General features: G+C 44.8%; 1 protein-coding gene across 1 annotated transcript in view; it reads right to left on the bottom strand.

Moving 5' to 3' along the window:
- LOC123992395 (histone-lysine N-methyltransferase, H3 lysine-36 specific-like) overlaps positions 1-17,229 on the bottom strand; it is a 39,972-nt gene that overhangs the window by 13,141 nt on the left and 9,602 nt on the right. The window contains 9 exon segments of the mRNA XM_046293536.1: positions 1,002-1,114; positions 1,318-1,523; positions 8,492-8,648; positions 10,548-10,727; positions 12,332-12,532; positions 12,918-13,041; positions 13,231-13,353; positions 13,455-13,649; positions 13,746-13,900. Of these exon segments, the coding sequence (XP_046149492.1) occupies positions 1,002-1,114; positions 1,318-1,523; positions 8,492-8,648; positions 10,548-10,727; positions 12,332-12,532; positions 12,918-13,041; positions 13,231-13,353; positions 13,455-13,649; positions 13,746-13,900 (1,454 nt within the window).

Here is a 17,229-nt window from a genome sequence, read left to right as displayed (position 1 = left end):
TGCAAGTCAGACTTCTGCGTGAATTATGCATCGATCTCAAAGGGAGATTTGAGTGAAAATACTGAGGTACTATTCAATCGTCAAACATGAGAGAATCTGTAGCAGGACAAGCCAAATAGGGAGCAAAGAGAGGGACAGACGCAAGACAGTACCTTGATGTGTCTGTAGGGAGGAGGTTTAAAGAGACAGGACCGTGATATGTCTGTAGGGAGGAGGTTTAAAGGGACAGTACCTTGATGTGTCTGTAGGGAGGAGGTTTAAAGGGACAGTACCTTGATGTGTCTGTAGGGAGGAGGTTTAAAGGGACAGTACCTTGATGTGTCTGTAGGGAGGAGGTTTAAAGAGACAGTACCTTGATATGTCTGTAGGGAGGAGGTTTAAAGAGACAGTACCTTGATGTGTCTGTAGGGAGGAGGTTTAAAGAGACAGTACCTTGATGTGTCTGATATGTCTGTAAGGAGGAGGTTTAAAGAGACAGTACCTTGATGTGTCTGTAGGGAGGAGGTTTAAAGAGACAGTACCTTGATGTGTCTGTAGGGAGGAGATTTAAAGAGACTGTACCTTGATATGTCTGTAGGGAGGAGGTTTAAAGGGACAGAACCTTGATGTGTCTGTAGGGAGGAGGTTTAAAGAGACAGTACCTTGATGTGTCTGTAGGGAGGAGGTTTAAAGAGACAGTACCTTGATGTGTCTGTAGGGAGGAGGTTTAAAGAGACAGGACCGTGATATGTCTGTAGGGAGGAGGTTTAAAGGGACAGTACCTTGATGTGTCTGTAGGGAGGAGGTTTAAAGAGACAGTACCTTGATGTGTCTGTAGGGAGGAGGTTTAAAGAGACAGTACCTTGATGTGTCTGTAGGGAGGAGATTTAAAGGGACAGTACCTTGATGTGTCTGTAGGGAGGAGATTTAAAGGGACAGGACCGTGATGTGTCTGTAGGGAGGAGATTTAAAGGGACAGTACCTTGATGTGTCTGTAGGGAGGAGGTTTAAAGAGACAGTACCTTGATGTGTCTGTAGGGAGGAGGTTTCTTGTCGTTCCTCCTGTCCTCCTGAAGCTGTCTCATCTCCTTCTCATCCTGAAGAGCTTTGAACCGCTCAGCAGCTTCATTCAGAGCTGAAAGGAAACGGAAGTTAGCATTGTCAACTAGCTAATACATCTCAAATTGCAAACTTTCAGCCCTGCCATATGGTACCTGGAAACATCTCTATTGTTTAAGACTTGAAGAAAACATTTAGAAGGTGCAAAAAGGCATTTAAATACACTAAATAGGAATGGTTCTTTGGTATTTCTTTCTAAAAATGAAGTATATTTCTAACCTTTCTTGTAGATGGCGTCACAACCCTTCCCCATCTTGTCCTTGTTGTTGGCATCTCCCTCCATGTAAGGGAAGACTCGGGCCTGGTAGGTCCAGGCATAGTCCTTAGAACCAAAGAACTGAACGGGAAACTCCCCCACCTCGTGTTTCATACGGAGAATGTTCTCTGGGACGTTCTTAGGAAGACACACCTCCGCAGGCCACCACCTGAACAATGGAGAGGAGATACAGATTTTTACATTATAAACTGATTATACAAAAACATTAAGAACACCTGCTCTTTCCGTGACATAGCTTTCACCCAGATTCACCTGGTCAGCCTATGCTCCCTTATTGATGTTAAATCCACTTCAAATCAGTGTAGTTGAAGAAGAGACAGGTTAAAGAAGGATTTTTAAGCCTAGAGACAATTGAGAAATGGATTGTGTATGTGTTACCATTCAGAAGGTGAATGGGCAAAACAAAATATTTCATACTTTGAACGGGGTATGGTAATAGGTGCCAGGCACACAGATTTGTGTGAAGAACTGCATCGCTGCTGTGTATTTCACATTCAACAGTTTCCCGCGTGTATCAAGTATGGTTCACCACCCAAAGGACATCCAGCCAACTTGACACAAACGTGTGAAGCATCGGAGTCAACATGGGCATCGAGGTCTGTGGCGGCCATGAAATTTTGTCAGCTGGTTATTGTCATGCAAAAGACTGGCGGACTCACGGTAATTTACTGCGAATTAACATAAACATGTTTAGCATCCCCAAGCAACCAAACCTGCTGATGTGCCTTTGGAACATCTACATGTTAAAAAAGTGGAATAAATCCATTTAATACACACCATCACAGTAGATCCTCCTTTATTTATTTTAGGCAGATCTAAAGATTTCAGAAGAACAGGATATGAAATTGGTGTACTGTATGGTATCTGGCTGTGCTCCAGGCTATAGGCTTGTTCATTTAGCAGACTAGATACTGTATGGTATCTGGCTGTGCTCCAGGCTATAGGCTTGTTCATTTAACAGACTAGATACTGTATGGTATCTGGCTGTGCTCCAGGCTATAGGCTTGTTCATTTAGCAGACTAGATACTGTATGGTATCTGGCTGTGCTCCAGGCTATAGGCTTGTTCATTTAGCAGACTAGATACTGTATGGTATCTGGCTGTGCTCCAGGCTATAGGCTATAGGCTTGTTCATTTAGCAGACTAGATACTGTATGGTATCTGGCTGTGCTCCAGGCTATAGGCTATAGGCTTGTTCATTTAGCAGACTAGATACTGTATGGTATCTGGCTGTGCTCCAGGCTATAGGCTTGTTCATTTAGCAGACTAGATACTGTATGGTATCTGGCTGTGCTCCAGGCTATAGGCTTGTTCATTTAGCAGACTAGATACTGTATGGTATCTGGCTGTGCTCCAGGCTATAGGCTTGTTCATTTAGCAGACTAGATACTGTATGGTATCTGGCTGTGCTCCAGGCTATAGGCTATAGGCTTGTTCATTTAGCAGACTAGATACTGTATGGTATCTGGCTGTGCTCCAGGCTATAGGCTATAGGCTTGTTCATTTAGCAGACTAGATACTGTATGGTATCTGGCTGTGCTCCAGGCTATAGGCTTGTTCATTTAGCAGACTAGATACTGTATGGTATCTGGCTGTGCTCCAGGCTATAGGCTTGTTCATTTAGCAGACTAGATACTGTATGGTATCTGGCTGTGCTCCAGGCTATAGGCTATAGGCTTGTTCATTTAGCAGACTAGATACTGTATGGTATCTGGCTGTGCTCCAGGCTATAGGCTTGTTCATTTAGCAGACTAGATACTGTATGGTATCTGGCTGTGCTCCAGGCTATAGGCTTGTTCATTTAGCAGACTAGATACTGTATGGTATCTGGCTGTGCTCCAGGCTATAGGCTATAGGCTTGTTCATTTAGCAGACTAGATACTGTATGGTATCTGGCTGTGCTCCAGGCTATAGGCTATAGGCTTGTTCATTTAGCAGACTAGATACTGTATGGTATCTGGCTGTGCTCCAGGCTATAGGCTTGTTCATTTAGCAGACTAGATACTGTATGGTATCTGGCTGTGCTCCAGGCTATAGGCTTGTTCATTTAGCAGACTAGATACTGTATGGTATCTGGCTGTGCTCCAGGCTATAGGCTATAGGCTTGTTCATTTAGCAGACTAGATACTGTATGGTATCTGGCTGTGCTCCAGGCTATAGGCTATAGGCTTGTTCATTTAGCAGACTAGATACTGTATGGTATCTGGCTGTGCTCCAGGCTATAGGCTATAGGCTTGTTCATTTAGCAGACTAGATACTGTATGGTATCTGGCTGTGCTCCAGGCTATAGGCTTGTTCATTTAGCAGACTAGATACTGTATGGTATCTGGCTGTGCTCCAGGCTATAGGCTATAGGCTTGTTCATTTAGCAGACTAGATACTGTATGGTATCTGGCTGTGCTCCAGGCTATAGGCTATAGGCTTGTTCATTTAGCAGACTAGATACTGTATGGTATCTGGCTGTGCTCCAGGCTATAGGCTATAGGCTTGTTCATTTAGCAGACTAGATACTGTATGGTATCTGGCTGTGCTCCAGGCTATAGGCTTGTTCATTTAGCAGACTAGATACTGTATGGTATCTGGCTGTGCTCCAGGCTATAGGCTATAGGCTTGTTCATTTAGCAGACTAGATACTGTATGGTATCTGGCTGTGCTCCAGGCTATAGGCTATAGGCTTGTTCATTTAGCAGACTAGATACGGTATGGTATCTGGCTGTGCTCCAGGCTGTAGGCTATAGGCTTGTTCATTTAGCAGACTAGATACTGTATGGTATCTGGCTGTGCTCCAGGCTATAGGCTATAGGCTTGTTCATTTAGCAGACTAGATACTGTATGGTATCTGGCTGTGCTCCAGGCTATAGGCTTGTTCATTTAGCAGACTAGATACTGTATGGTATCTGGCTGTGCTCCAGGCTATAGGCTATAGGCTTGTTCATTTAGCAGACTAGATACTGTATGGTATCTGGCTGTGCTCCAGGCTATAGGCTATAGGCTTGTTCATTTAGCAGACTAGATACTGTATGGTATCTGGCTGTGCTCCAGGCTATAGGCTTGTTCATTTAGCAGACTAGATACTGTATGGTATCTGGCTGTGCTCCAGGCTATAGGCTATAGGCTTGTTCATTTAGCAGACAAGATATTGTTTATAAGTCCCGTGCCATTATTTTACATTATATGATTTTATAGTTAGAAAAATATATAATTGAACATGGCTGAATAAAATAGGATATTTTTCCCCATTCCGGTGCGAGTGCTCATATGAACTGGCTATGTTATTTTAATTTTTTTATTTTACCTTTATTTAACCAGGCAAGTCAGTTAAGAACATATTCTTATTTTCAATGACAGCCTGGGAACAGTGGGTTAACTGCCTGTTCAGGGGCAGAACGACAGATTTGTACCTTGTCAGCTCGGGGGTTTGAACTCGCAACCTTCCGGTTACTAGTCCAACGCTCTAACCACTAGGCTACGCTGCCGACCCAACGTAAATGTAATTATTTCGAACAGGCCCTATACACTAGATTTACAGTTATTTGGCAACTTTAGCTGTGAATGACACAAACCTCAGAATTTCGTAGAAATCAAAAGATATAGTCTGCATGACGTGACTATAGACGATTTGAGAAAGTAGTCAAATCAAGTGTGCGATCTGTCCCTTACCTCAGACTGCATACGCTGTTCACTCATCAAGTCATCAGGTTTTTACCCAGCTGTCCCTTACCTCAGACTGTATACGCTGTTCACTCATCAAGTCATCAGGTTTTTACCCAGCTGTCCCTTACCTCAGACTGCATACGCTGTTCTCTCATCAAGTCATCAGGTTTTTACCCAGCTGTCCCTTACCTCAGACTGCATACGCTGTTCACTCATCAAGTCATCAGGTTTTTACCCAGCTGTCCCTTACCTCAGACTGCATACGCTGTTCACTCATCAAGTCATCAGGTTTTGTCCCTTACCCAGACTGTCCTGTTCTCATCACATCTCAGACTGCATACGCTGTTCACTCATCAAGTCATCAGGTTTTTACCCAGCTGTCCCTTACCTCAGACTGCATACGCTGTTCACTCATCAAGTCATCAGGTTTTTACCCAGCTGTCCCTTACCTCAGACTGCATACGCTGTTCACTCATCAAGTCATCAGGTTTTTACCCAGCTGTCCCTTACCTCAGACTGCATACGCTGTTCACTCATCAAGTCATCAGGTTTTTACCCAGCTGTCCCTTACCTCAGACTGCATACGCTGTTCTCTCATCAAGTCATCAGGTTTTTACCCAGCTGTCCCTTACCTCAGACTGCATACGCTGTTCTCTCATCAAGTCATCAGGTTTTTACCCAGCTGTCCCTTACCTCAGACTGCATACGCTGTTCTCTCATCAAGTCATCAGGTTTTTACCCAGCTGTCCCTTACCTCAGACTGACTGCATCAAGTCATCAGGTTTTTACCCAGCTGTCCCTTACTCTCATCAAAGTCATCAGGTTTTTACCCAGCTGTCCCTTACCTCAGACTGCATACGCTGTTCTCTCATCAAGTCATCAGGTTTTTACCCAGCTGTCCCTTACCTCAGACTGCATACGCTGTTCTCTCATCAAGTCATCAGGTTTTTACCCAGCTGTCCCGCCCTGACCTTAGTTCCCTTTTTTATGTCTCTATTTTGGTCTGGTCAGGGCGTGAATTGGGGTGGGCATTCTATGTTTTGTTCTTCTATGTGTTTGGTCTGGTATGGTTCCCAATCAGAGACAGCTGTCAATCGTCGTCTCCGATTGAGAACCATACTTTAGGTAGCCTGTTCCCACCTGTGTTTGTGGGTAGTTATTTCCTGCTTTGTGTTGTTTCACCTGACAGGACTGTTTCGTTTCTTACATTCTCGTTGTTATTTTTGTTTCGTGTTCTGTTATATTAAAATATTAACATGGACACTTACCACGCTGCGTGTTGGTCCGATCTTGACTACTCTTCCTCAGACGAAGAGGAGAATCGTTACACCATCAGACTATTTTCTATTTAATCTCGTCTTTACTAATATGTAATGTTTTTTTTCTTTTCTCGATTTAGAACGGTCCATTATCAAAGGGGCAGAAACAGGGACAAGGTAAAAAATAAGTGTTGTCCACATGCACTCAAATAGCGAATGGAGGCCTTTCCCACCAGGTAGGCTACTTACTATATTAACCTCCTGTATCAACCACAGGTTGAGGAACATGCAGCCGCTGCTGCCCGACAGGTGATATTCCGCCCAAACTCTGTGTATGTTATGTGCTTTCCAACCCTGTTCCTGCAGCTACCCTGTGTTTCATTTGGGAAACCAAGTGAAATGTGTTCAGGAACATCCACAGTAACATGTTTTCACAACGAAACATATTTCACTAAACCGTTGACAGGTTCTCTCTCTCTGCGTGCTGAAGAAAGGAATGAAGGAGAGAGGGAAGGAAATGGAAATGCAAGGTGATGAGACATCCTGTACCTAAAAGGTAATGTGTCAGCCTATTAATAAATGACCTATTACCAGGCTATTCAAAATCTAATTTCAGTGTAACTGTAGGCTTAGCCGCCCCACACAATCATTGAGCCAACAGCATCGCCTAGGCCCAGACTCATGAATAGAACGTTTGAAACGTTGCGTAAGGTAACCATGCATAATAACACAGTCTACACTCAGAGGCATTACTACAGTATAGGCTAGACCAATTATGTACCAAAGACATCTTAAAATCAATTAGGTTTTATGTTTTTCTACTCGGTTTCAACCTATTGATTAACTTTTCTTCAAATAAGCAGTAGGATATCTATTGCATAACGGCACAATCATTATTTAAATATTTTTTCCCCCTTCTTCATCTTCAAGGTCCTATGAATATGCATCAACTCTAATATGCATATGGTTGTTTTGAATGAATCATCACCATAGAAAGCGCTGTCCATTTTGTTGTGTTTGGCTTTGAAACAACATCCACAACGGCCATGTTTTCCACCTGTTGTTGAACTTCTTTTTTCAAATTGATCAAATCACAGTGACATTTGAGTTTTAAAAGAATGATACTGTTTTGATGACCAGTGTTTGATGTGATTTTATATTGTAGAGTATAAAATCTATATACAATAGAGCCCTGAGTACCAGGCCATTAACAACCTGAAGGAGGGACAATAGAGCCCTGAGTACCAGGCCATTAGGACCTGATGGAGGGACAGTAGAGCCCTGAGTACCAGGCTATTACCAAACTGATGGAGGGACAATAGAGCCCTGAGTACCAGGCCATTAGGACCTGATGGATGGAGGGACAATAGAGCCCCCTGAGTACCAGGCCAAACTGATGGAGGGACAATAGCAATAGAGCCCTGAACCTGAAGGAGGGACAATAGAGCCCTGACCAGTACCAGGCCATTAAGGCAACCTGATGGAGGAGGGACAATAGAGCCCTGAGTACCAGGCCAACCTGATGGAGGACCTGGCCATGGAGGAGGACAATAGAGCCCTGAGTACCAGGCTATTACCAAACTGATGGAGGGACAATAGAGCCCTGAGTACCAGGCCATTAGGACCTGATGGAGGGACAATAGAGCCCCTGAGTACCAGGCTATTACCAACCTGAAGGAGGGACAATAGAGCCCTGAGTACCAGGCTATTACCAAACTGATGGAGGGACAATAGAGCCCTGAGTACCAGGCTATTACCAACCTGATGGAGGGACAATAGAGCCCTGAGTACCAGGCCATTAGGACCTGATGGAGGGACAATAGAGCCCTGAGTACCAGGCTATTACCAACCTGATGGAGGGACAATAGAGCCCTGAGTACCAGGCCATTAGGACCTGATGGAGGGACAATAGAGCCCTGAGTACCAGGCCATTAGGACCTGATGGAGGGACAATAGAGCCCCTGAGTACCAGGCTATTACCAACCTGAAGGAGGGACAATAAGAGCCCTGAGTACCAGAGGAGATTACCTTGACTCAATGGTCACATAGAATTTTAGTGCGGTCATGACTCATGACTGCCGGTATGTCGGCAACTCACTGTTAGGAGTTGCCGACATTATTATGTTAACATGGGATTAAAGTGTCACTCAGTTGGTTCTGACCAAAAGCATGGATACTATTTCTACAGAACAGTGTTTCTTACTTGTATCTTCCCACTTTAACCCAGAGGATGTCCTTGAAGTGTGGTTTCTTCCCGGCCTTGCAGTCGTTGCAGAACCAGCTCCCCTCGGGCATCTCGATGTTCAGACACTCTTGGTGGAAGGCAGCAGGACAAGACTCGCAGCACAACAGACTGCCCCCTGCAGGGAGAAAGGAGAAGGTGCAGATCAAACACCAAGTCAACCAGATCTGACCCAATGACCTCAGGACCCGAAGCTGAATGCTTCTTTTCACTTTGTTTCACTTCAATCTTTTTAACTCTTTGAGGAGTGTAGGTCCTCCACATATGATTTCCACCACATTCCTACTCCTGTTATTACTCTACTTCTAATAACAATACCACCACATTTGTACACGGGTTCCTTCCTCTTTGCATCATGGACTCTGCAACACTGACAACACTCAAATCAACCAACCAATCAAGTCCTATTTATAAAGAAGGGAGCAAGTAGTAGAGGTTAATGGTTCACTGTCTCAGGCAAAACCAATGAGTTGTGGTGTTCCGCAGGGGGGCGTGCTTGGGCCTCTGCTGTTTTTATTGTATATTAACGATACGAGAGATGCTTGTTCTTGCCGTCTTTTTCTTTATGCGGATGACTCTACACTTCTGGTATCTCACAAAAGTAAAACTATGTTGGAGAGCATACTTAGCACATAGCTTACTACACTTCTACACACTGAATCAATTATCCAGACCTAAATTGTGTAGGTCGTCTGAAATCAGAGGAGTTAGGGGGTGAGGTGCTGTCTACTAAAACCTCTGTTAGCTACTTGGGATTTATCCTTTATGGAAGCTTGGGAAGTGTGAGCACGGCCAATAAGGTGCTAGGGAAGGTTAATGCCAGGATTAAGTTTTTGGATAGAAAGTCCAAGCTGCTTGATAAGGACTCCATGAAAGTGCTAGCTACTGCCCACATCCAATGCCATTTTGACTATGCTAGTACTTCCTGGTTTGGGGGCTTATCTAAACTTACGAAGGGGAAGCTCCAGATAGCCCAGAATAAGCTGATCAGTGTGGTATTGAAGGTGAGTCCACATACTCACATAGGCAGGAGCTGCTTTCGGGAACTAAACTGGATGCCTGTTGAGGCTAGGGTGTCCCAGATTAGACTGGGTTTGGTTTACATGAGTATTTATGGTCCTGCGCCCAGATATCTAAGTGATTACTTTCCCCGTGTTAGGGATGCACACAATCACAGCACCAGATCAGGTGTTTCTGCTGTGTGCTTATACGGGTTCAGGAGTAATGCGGGGTAAGGCACTCTCTTGTTGTCACGACTGTCTTCGGGTGAAAGAGAGGAGGACCAAAATGCAGCGTGATGATAATCCATATTTAAATAGGATACTTAAACACCGAACAAAAACAATAAACCGTCAGAAAGGAACAAAGACGAAACAGTCCCGTAATGTGAACACTAACACATAGGAACACTGGAAACAGGAACAATCACCCACAAAATACCCAAAGAATATGGCTGCCTAAATATGGTTCCCAATCAGAGATAACGATAGACAGCTGCCTCTAAGTGAGAACCAATCTAGGCAACCATAGACTTACAAAAACACCTAGATAGGAAACACCCCCATAAACATACAAAACCCCTAGACAAGATAAAAACACATACATCACCCATGTCACACCCTGACCTAACTAAAATAACAAAGAAAACAAATAATACTAAGGTCAGGGTGTGAAACTTGTATACTGGAGCCTCAGACTAGAATGAGTTGCCTCTGCCTATAAAAACAACATCCTCTCTGGACAGCTTTAAAAATAAAGTAAAAATATGTTTGATATCTTCTGTGCCCATATGAATAATAACTGGAAGGATGAGATAGATGTTCTTCTTCTCTGTTTTGGTTTTATTATTTCACTGCTATACTGTGTTCCATCTTGTCCAGCCATCTTGTCTAGCCATCTTGTCTCAAGAGGAACACAATGGAAATAAGTCCATAACAGACGTTGTGTGTTATCCTTGATGATTTTTGAATTAGTAAACTAAACTAAAACATTAACAGCAACCCAACCAGTCACCAACCTTCTGAGCAGACAAAGCACCAGCTGACGTTGATGTGTTCATGGTTCTTGTAGTTCTTGCGGGGAATGAAGTGGTTGGGACACAGGAAGCTGTTGTTGGCCAGGACTACGCTGCCCGCCGCCATACAGTAGTCATTAGCGTGGTACGCCACAGGGCAACGCACGCAGCGGGTCAGACGACCTAGAAGAGGAATACAGGTCAAAAACAGCACACACCAAGCATCTCTACAGCCATGTTAGAATCTAGGATCCCATCCCAGACAAGCATCTCTACAGCCATGTTAGAATCTAGGATCCCATCCCAGACAAGCATCTCTACAGCCATGTTAGAATCTAGGATCCCATCCCAGACAAGCATCTCTACAGCCATGTTAGAGTCTAGGATCCCATCCCAGACAAGCATCTCTACAGCCATGTTAGAATCTAGGATCCCATCCCAGACAAGCATCTCTACAGCCATGTTAGAATCTAGGATCCCATCCCAGACAAGCATCTTTACAGCCATGTTAGAATCTAGGATCCCATCCCAGACAAGCATCTCTACAGCCATGTTAGAATCTAGGATCCCATCCCAGACAAACATCTCTACAGCCATGTTAGAGTCTAGGATCCCATCCCAGACAAGCATCTCTACAGCCATGTTAGAATCTAGGATCCCATCCCAGACAAACAGACCTACAGTAATGTTTGTAGCTAATCTTAGTCCTCCAATCACGTTACAGGTTTTCACCCTACTTGATACGTTTCAATTCTACTGTAGCAATCGTTTTTCCATCCCATAAAAAAATCACATTCAAAATCGACTCTAACTGTGCCACTTCCAATTGTAAACAGAACCTACAGTGTAGATCTATTTCTACTCTGTCCGTGGGGGAAAGTGACACGGTGCGGTACATGAGCCTATCACAATAATTCAATAAGATCTATAATTATATGTCAGAGGCATGAACAATTAGCGAAAGGACTTGAAAAAACAGGTGGTTTAGCCTCCGCTGCAAAAACGCAACGTGGTTCGACGAGAACACTGACATTTTGTTAAGGCAGAAATAATTTGCTGATACAGCGACATGCTCGGACAGCAGGGGACGCATAAAATCTCGCCTAATGACAATCGCCAAATGTCATTACCCTTTTTGGTGTAATATTCATCACTGTTTGGAGGCTGGAAATACTGAACGTTCAGAGAGGATGAACAGGCAGCACGGGGGATGAACGGGCAGCAGAGAGGATGAACGGGCAGCAGAGAGGATGAACGGGCAGCAGAGAGGATGAACGGGCAGCAGAGAGGATGAACGGGCAGCAGAGAGGATGAACGGGCAGCAGAGAGGATGAACGGGCAGCAGAGAGGATGAACGGGCAGCAGAGAGGATGAACGGGCAGCCTAATAAAGGAGACCTTTGAAGTGATTGTTTGACAATCAGATGAACCCTGATGAAGACAGCTTGTCGAAAACGTTCAACATAAAATATTTTTGGGATTCTAGAGTGTGTGGCTCTCCTTTATCTCCGCTAGTCAGCACCTCGCCTAAATAGGTGTGCGCTTCTTTCGCCTCTTGACAATCAGATAAAAACATCATGACTGGTTGTGTTTATACTACAATAAAAGGTCATACATTATAAAAGTTAAATGACAAATCTTTACCACGAGACCCACAGAGATCCTATTGAGCTATTAGTGCACAAATGTTGGTGCACACATGCACAAATAGAAGGTCTCGTACCAGGAAGAAATGAATTCTACTTTACCTCTCTGGTTCTATCAGAGCAGAGTGCAACTGGAACCTACTTTTAGAAGTGCAGGAGTTGAGGGGGTTGGTGATGTGGCAGGACAGACAGACGTGGAGGGAGCAGCGAACCCCTTTATTCTGGGGCTGGGTGGGTGTGTGTTTCAGGATACACTCATTGTGGTAGAACTTCCCACATACAGGCACCATGCACCTCTTCACACCGTCGCCAGACTTCTTACACACAAAGCACGTGTGGATCCCTGCAATGGAAAGGATACACTCTGAGCTTTGTGATACATCAAAGCAGCTTACATACATTGTGGGTGTAGATACAGAATACCTCTGTCAGATGCAGAGATATGGTCTATGAGCATGGCCATATCACTGTACAGGTGTAAGAACTCAGTAACACAGTGTTAAGTCAAGGTGAATGTGTGTATAGGCGAGGCTGCACCAGGTGTATATGGCTCCTGTATGGTGCCAGGTAGCCTAGCAACCGAAAGGTTGCTGGTTCGAATCCCGAGCTGACCTAGGTGAAACATCTGTGCCCTTGAGCAAGGCATTCAACCCTAATTGCTTGGATAAGAGCGTCTGCTAAATGACTCAAATGTAAATGTACAGACAGGTGTATAGGTAGAGACTCACCTATAGTGCATTCACTACAGATAAACTTCCCTCTGGGCGCTTCTGATAGGCTGATACACTGCAGGTGGAACGCACCACAGCACTGGCCCTCACACAGCAGCAGCTCACCTGTCCTCTCACACACCTGCAAGACACACACACACACAGATATTTTGTGTTACGATACTCTCAAATCCCATTCATCACTCGGCTATTGAGAAACGTCTATTTCTAAACTAATGTGATGAAAGCCTGGAAATCAAGGTTAGAGCTACTTTGACTGTTTCTGCCTCCACAAAATAGAAAGGTTGTGGCATGTTGTTGGTTGACCTACCTGACAGACATTCTCCTTCATGGACGCAGCTCCTCCTTTCTCTGCTGTGTTCTTCTTAGTGCTGGAGACCAGGGACCCTTCACCGGGTAGGGAGAAACTGTCATTCAGACCAGGAGAGAACACCTGGAGGAGAGGAGAGGTTTTATTACGCAAGTTATTACACCGCATATTGGTTAAGGTGTGGGAGCTTAGGATCCTGTTTTACAGTACTGGTACAACTATACCTCAGGTTTGGGTGATCTCTCTCCGTTGGTGTGGCGCTCTCCTCCCACCCCAGGACTGATCTTCTCGGTCTCTTCCTTGGGGGTGAGGAGCACCGTAGGGCTAGAGGGCCGGGCAGGAGAGGAGCCCTGCAGAGAAACCATGCTCTCTGGAGGTGTCACACTGGATACAGGCCCTTCTTTCTTCACAGACTTAACCTGTCATAGAAATTAGATAATTAGATCCGTTTCAGAGTGGTACTGTAGCAGTATAGTTGTGTTAATATGGCTGTTGATTAGTTCATTCGGCCTTACCTGAGTGTCCCCGACTTCTGTCTTCTCCTCTGTCTGTCCACTCTGCTTCTTCAACTCCTTCTTCTTTGGAGGACTGAGTGATACTTCTTCTATGGTGCATTCCAGGACCTTGTGAGATGGCTTCCTTGGCCTCTTCCTCTCTAGGGATACTGGGGCTGGGGAATGAACAGACATTTAAATACCACAAATCTACTGAAAATATGAGGATTTGTTTTCATTATCATAACTACTTTACCAAAATATCTACTTTCCCTAAAGAACAACAGTACTCTCCCTATGGAACTACTCTCCCTATGGAACTACTCTCCCTATGGAACTACTCTCCCTATGGAACTACTCTCACCAATGGAACTACTCTCACCAATGGAACTACTCTCCCCAATGGAACTACTCTCCCCAATGGAACTACTCTCCCAATGGAACTACTCTCACCAATGGAACTACTCTCACCAATGGAACTACTCTCCCAATGGAACTACTCTCCCTATGGAACTACTCTCCCTATGGAACTACTCTACCAATGGAACTACTCTCCCTATGGAACTACTCTCCCAATGGAACTACCCTCCCTATGGAACTACCCTCCCTATGGAACTACACTCTCCCTATGGAACTACTCTCCCTATGGAACTACTCTCCCTATGGAACTACTCTCCCCATGGAACTACTCTCCCCAATGGAACTACTCTCCCTATGGAACTACTCTCCCTATGGAACTACTCTCCCTATGGAACTACTCTCCCTATGGAACTACTCTCACCAATGGAACTACTCTCACCTATGGAACTACTCTCACCTATGGAACTACTCTCACCTATGGAACTACTCTCCCTATGGAACTACTCTCCCAATGGAACTACTCTCTACTCTCACTACAATGGAACTACTCTCACCTATGGAACTACTCTCACTAACTGGAACTACTCTCACGAATGGAACTACTCTCACCTATGGAACTACTCTCACCTATGGAACTACTCTCCCTATGGAACTACTCTCACCAATGGAACTACCCTCCCTATGGAACTACTCTCCCTATGGAACTACTCTCCCTATGGAACTACTCTCCCTATGGAACTACTCTCCCAATGGAACTACTCTCCCTAATGGAACTACTCTCCCTATGGAACTACTCTCACGAATGGAACTACTCTCACCTATGGAACTACTCTCCCTATGGAACTACTCTCCCTATGGAACTACTCTCCCAATGGAACTACTCTCACCAATGGAACTACCCTCCCTATGGAACTACTCTCACGAATGGAACTACTCTCACGAATGGAACTACTCTCACCTATGGAACTACTCTCCCTATGGAACTACTCTCACCTATGGAACTACTCTCACCAATGGAAGTACTCTCACGAATGGAACTACTCTCACGAATGGAACTACTCTCACGAATGGAACTACTCTCACGAATGGAACTACTCTCACGAATGGAACTACTCTCACCTAATGGATCTACTCTCACCTATGGAACTACTCTCACCTATGGAACTACTCTCACCTATGGAACTACTCTCACCTATGGAACTACTCTCACCTATGGAACTACTCTCACCTATGGAACTACTCTCCCTATGGAACTACTCTCACCAATGGAACTACTCTCACCAATGGAACTACTCTCACCAATGGAACTACTCTCACCAATGGAACTACTCTCCCTATGGAACTACCCTCCCTATGGAACTACCCTCCCAATGGAACTACTCTCCCAATGGAACTACTCTCACCAATGGAACTACTCTCCCTATGGAACTACTCTCACCTATGGAACTACTCTCACCAATGGAACTACTCTCACTCATGGAACTACTCTCACGAATGGAACTACTCTCACCTATGGAACTACCCTCACCTATGGAACTACTCTCCCTATGGAACTACTCTCACCTATGGAACTACTCTCCCAATGGAACTACCCTCCCTATGGAACTACTCTCACCAATGGAACTACTCTCACCAATGGAACTACTCTCACCTATGGAACTACTCTCTATGGAACTAATGGAACTACTCTCCCAATGGAACTACTCTCCCTATGGAACTACTCTCCCAATGGAACTACATTGGAACATTACATTTAACTACCCTCCCTATGGAACTACTCACCCTATGGAACTACTCTCCCTATGGAACTATCTCCCTATGGAACTACTTCCCTAGGAACTACTCTTATCCAGAACTGCTTACTCTCCCAATGGAACTACTCTCCCAATGGAACTACTCTCACCAATGGAACTACTCTCCCAATGGAACTACCCTCCCAATGGAACTACTCTCCCAATGGAACTACTCTCCCTATGGAACTACTCTCACCAATGGAACTACTCTCTCCCTCATGGAACTACCCTCTACCAATGGAACTACCCTCCCAATGGAACTACCCTCCCTATGGAACTACCCTCCCTATGGAACTACTCTCCCTCACCTATGGAACTACTCTCCCTATGGAACTATTCTCACCTATGGAACTATTCTCACCTATGGAACTACTCTCCCTATGGAACTACTCTCCCTATGGAACTACTCTCCCTATGGAACTACTCTCCCTATGGAACTACTCTCACCAATGGAACTACTCTCCCTATGGAACTACTCTCCCAATGGAACTACTCTCCCTATGGAACTACCCTCCCTATGGAACTACCCTCCCTATGGAACTACCCTCCCTATGGAACTACTCTCCCTATGGAACTACTCTCCCTATGGAACTACCCTCCCTATGGAACTACTCTCCCAATGGAACTACTCTCCCAATGGAACTACTCTCCCAATGGAACTACTCTCCCAATGGAACTACTCTCCCAATGGAACTACTCTCCCAATGGAACTACCCTCCCAATGGAACTACTCTCCCAATGGAACTACTCTCCCAATGGAACTACTCTCCCAATGGAACTACTCTCCCAATGGAACTACTCTCCCAATGGAACTACCCTCCCAATGGAACTACTCTCCCTATGGAACTACTCTCACCAATGGAACTACTCTCCCTATGGAACTACTCTCACCAATGGAACTACTCTCCCTATGGAACTACTCTCACCAATGGAACTACTCTCCCAATGGAACTACTCTCACCTATGGAACTACTCTCACCTATGGAACTACTCTCACCTATGGAACTACTCTCACCTATGGAACTACTCTCCCTATGGAACTATTCTCACCTATGGAACTATTCTCACCTATGGAACTACTCTCACCAATGGAACTACTCTCACCAATGGAACTACTCTCACCAATGGAACTACTCTCACCAATGGAACTACTCTCCCTATGGAACTACTCTCACCAATGGAACTACTCTCACCAATGGAACTACTCTCACCAATGGAACTACTCTCACCTATGGAACTACTCTCACCTATGGAACTACTCTCACCTATGGAACTACTCTCACCTATGGAACTACTCTCACCTATGGAACTACTCTCACCTATGGAACTACTCTCACCTATGGAACTACTCT

Source organism: Oncorhynchus gorbuscha, linkage group LG13 (assembly GCF_021184085.1).
Source record: "Oncorhynchus gorbuscha isolate QuinsamMale2020 ecotype Even-year linkage group LG13, OgorEven_v1.0, whole genome shotgun sequence".
NCBI classification, from domain to species: domain Eukaryota; kingdom Metazoa; phylum Chordata; class Actinopteri; order Salmoniformes; family Salmonidae; genus Oncorhynchus; species Oncorhynchus gorbuscha.
The sequence above is the reverse complement of the archived record's forward strand: the minus strand, read 5'-3'. Positions and strand labels throughout refer to the sequence as shown.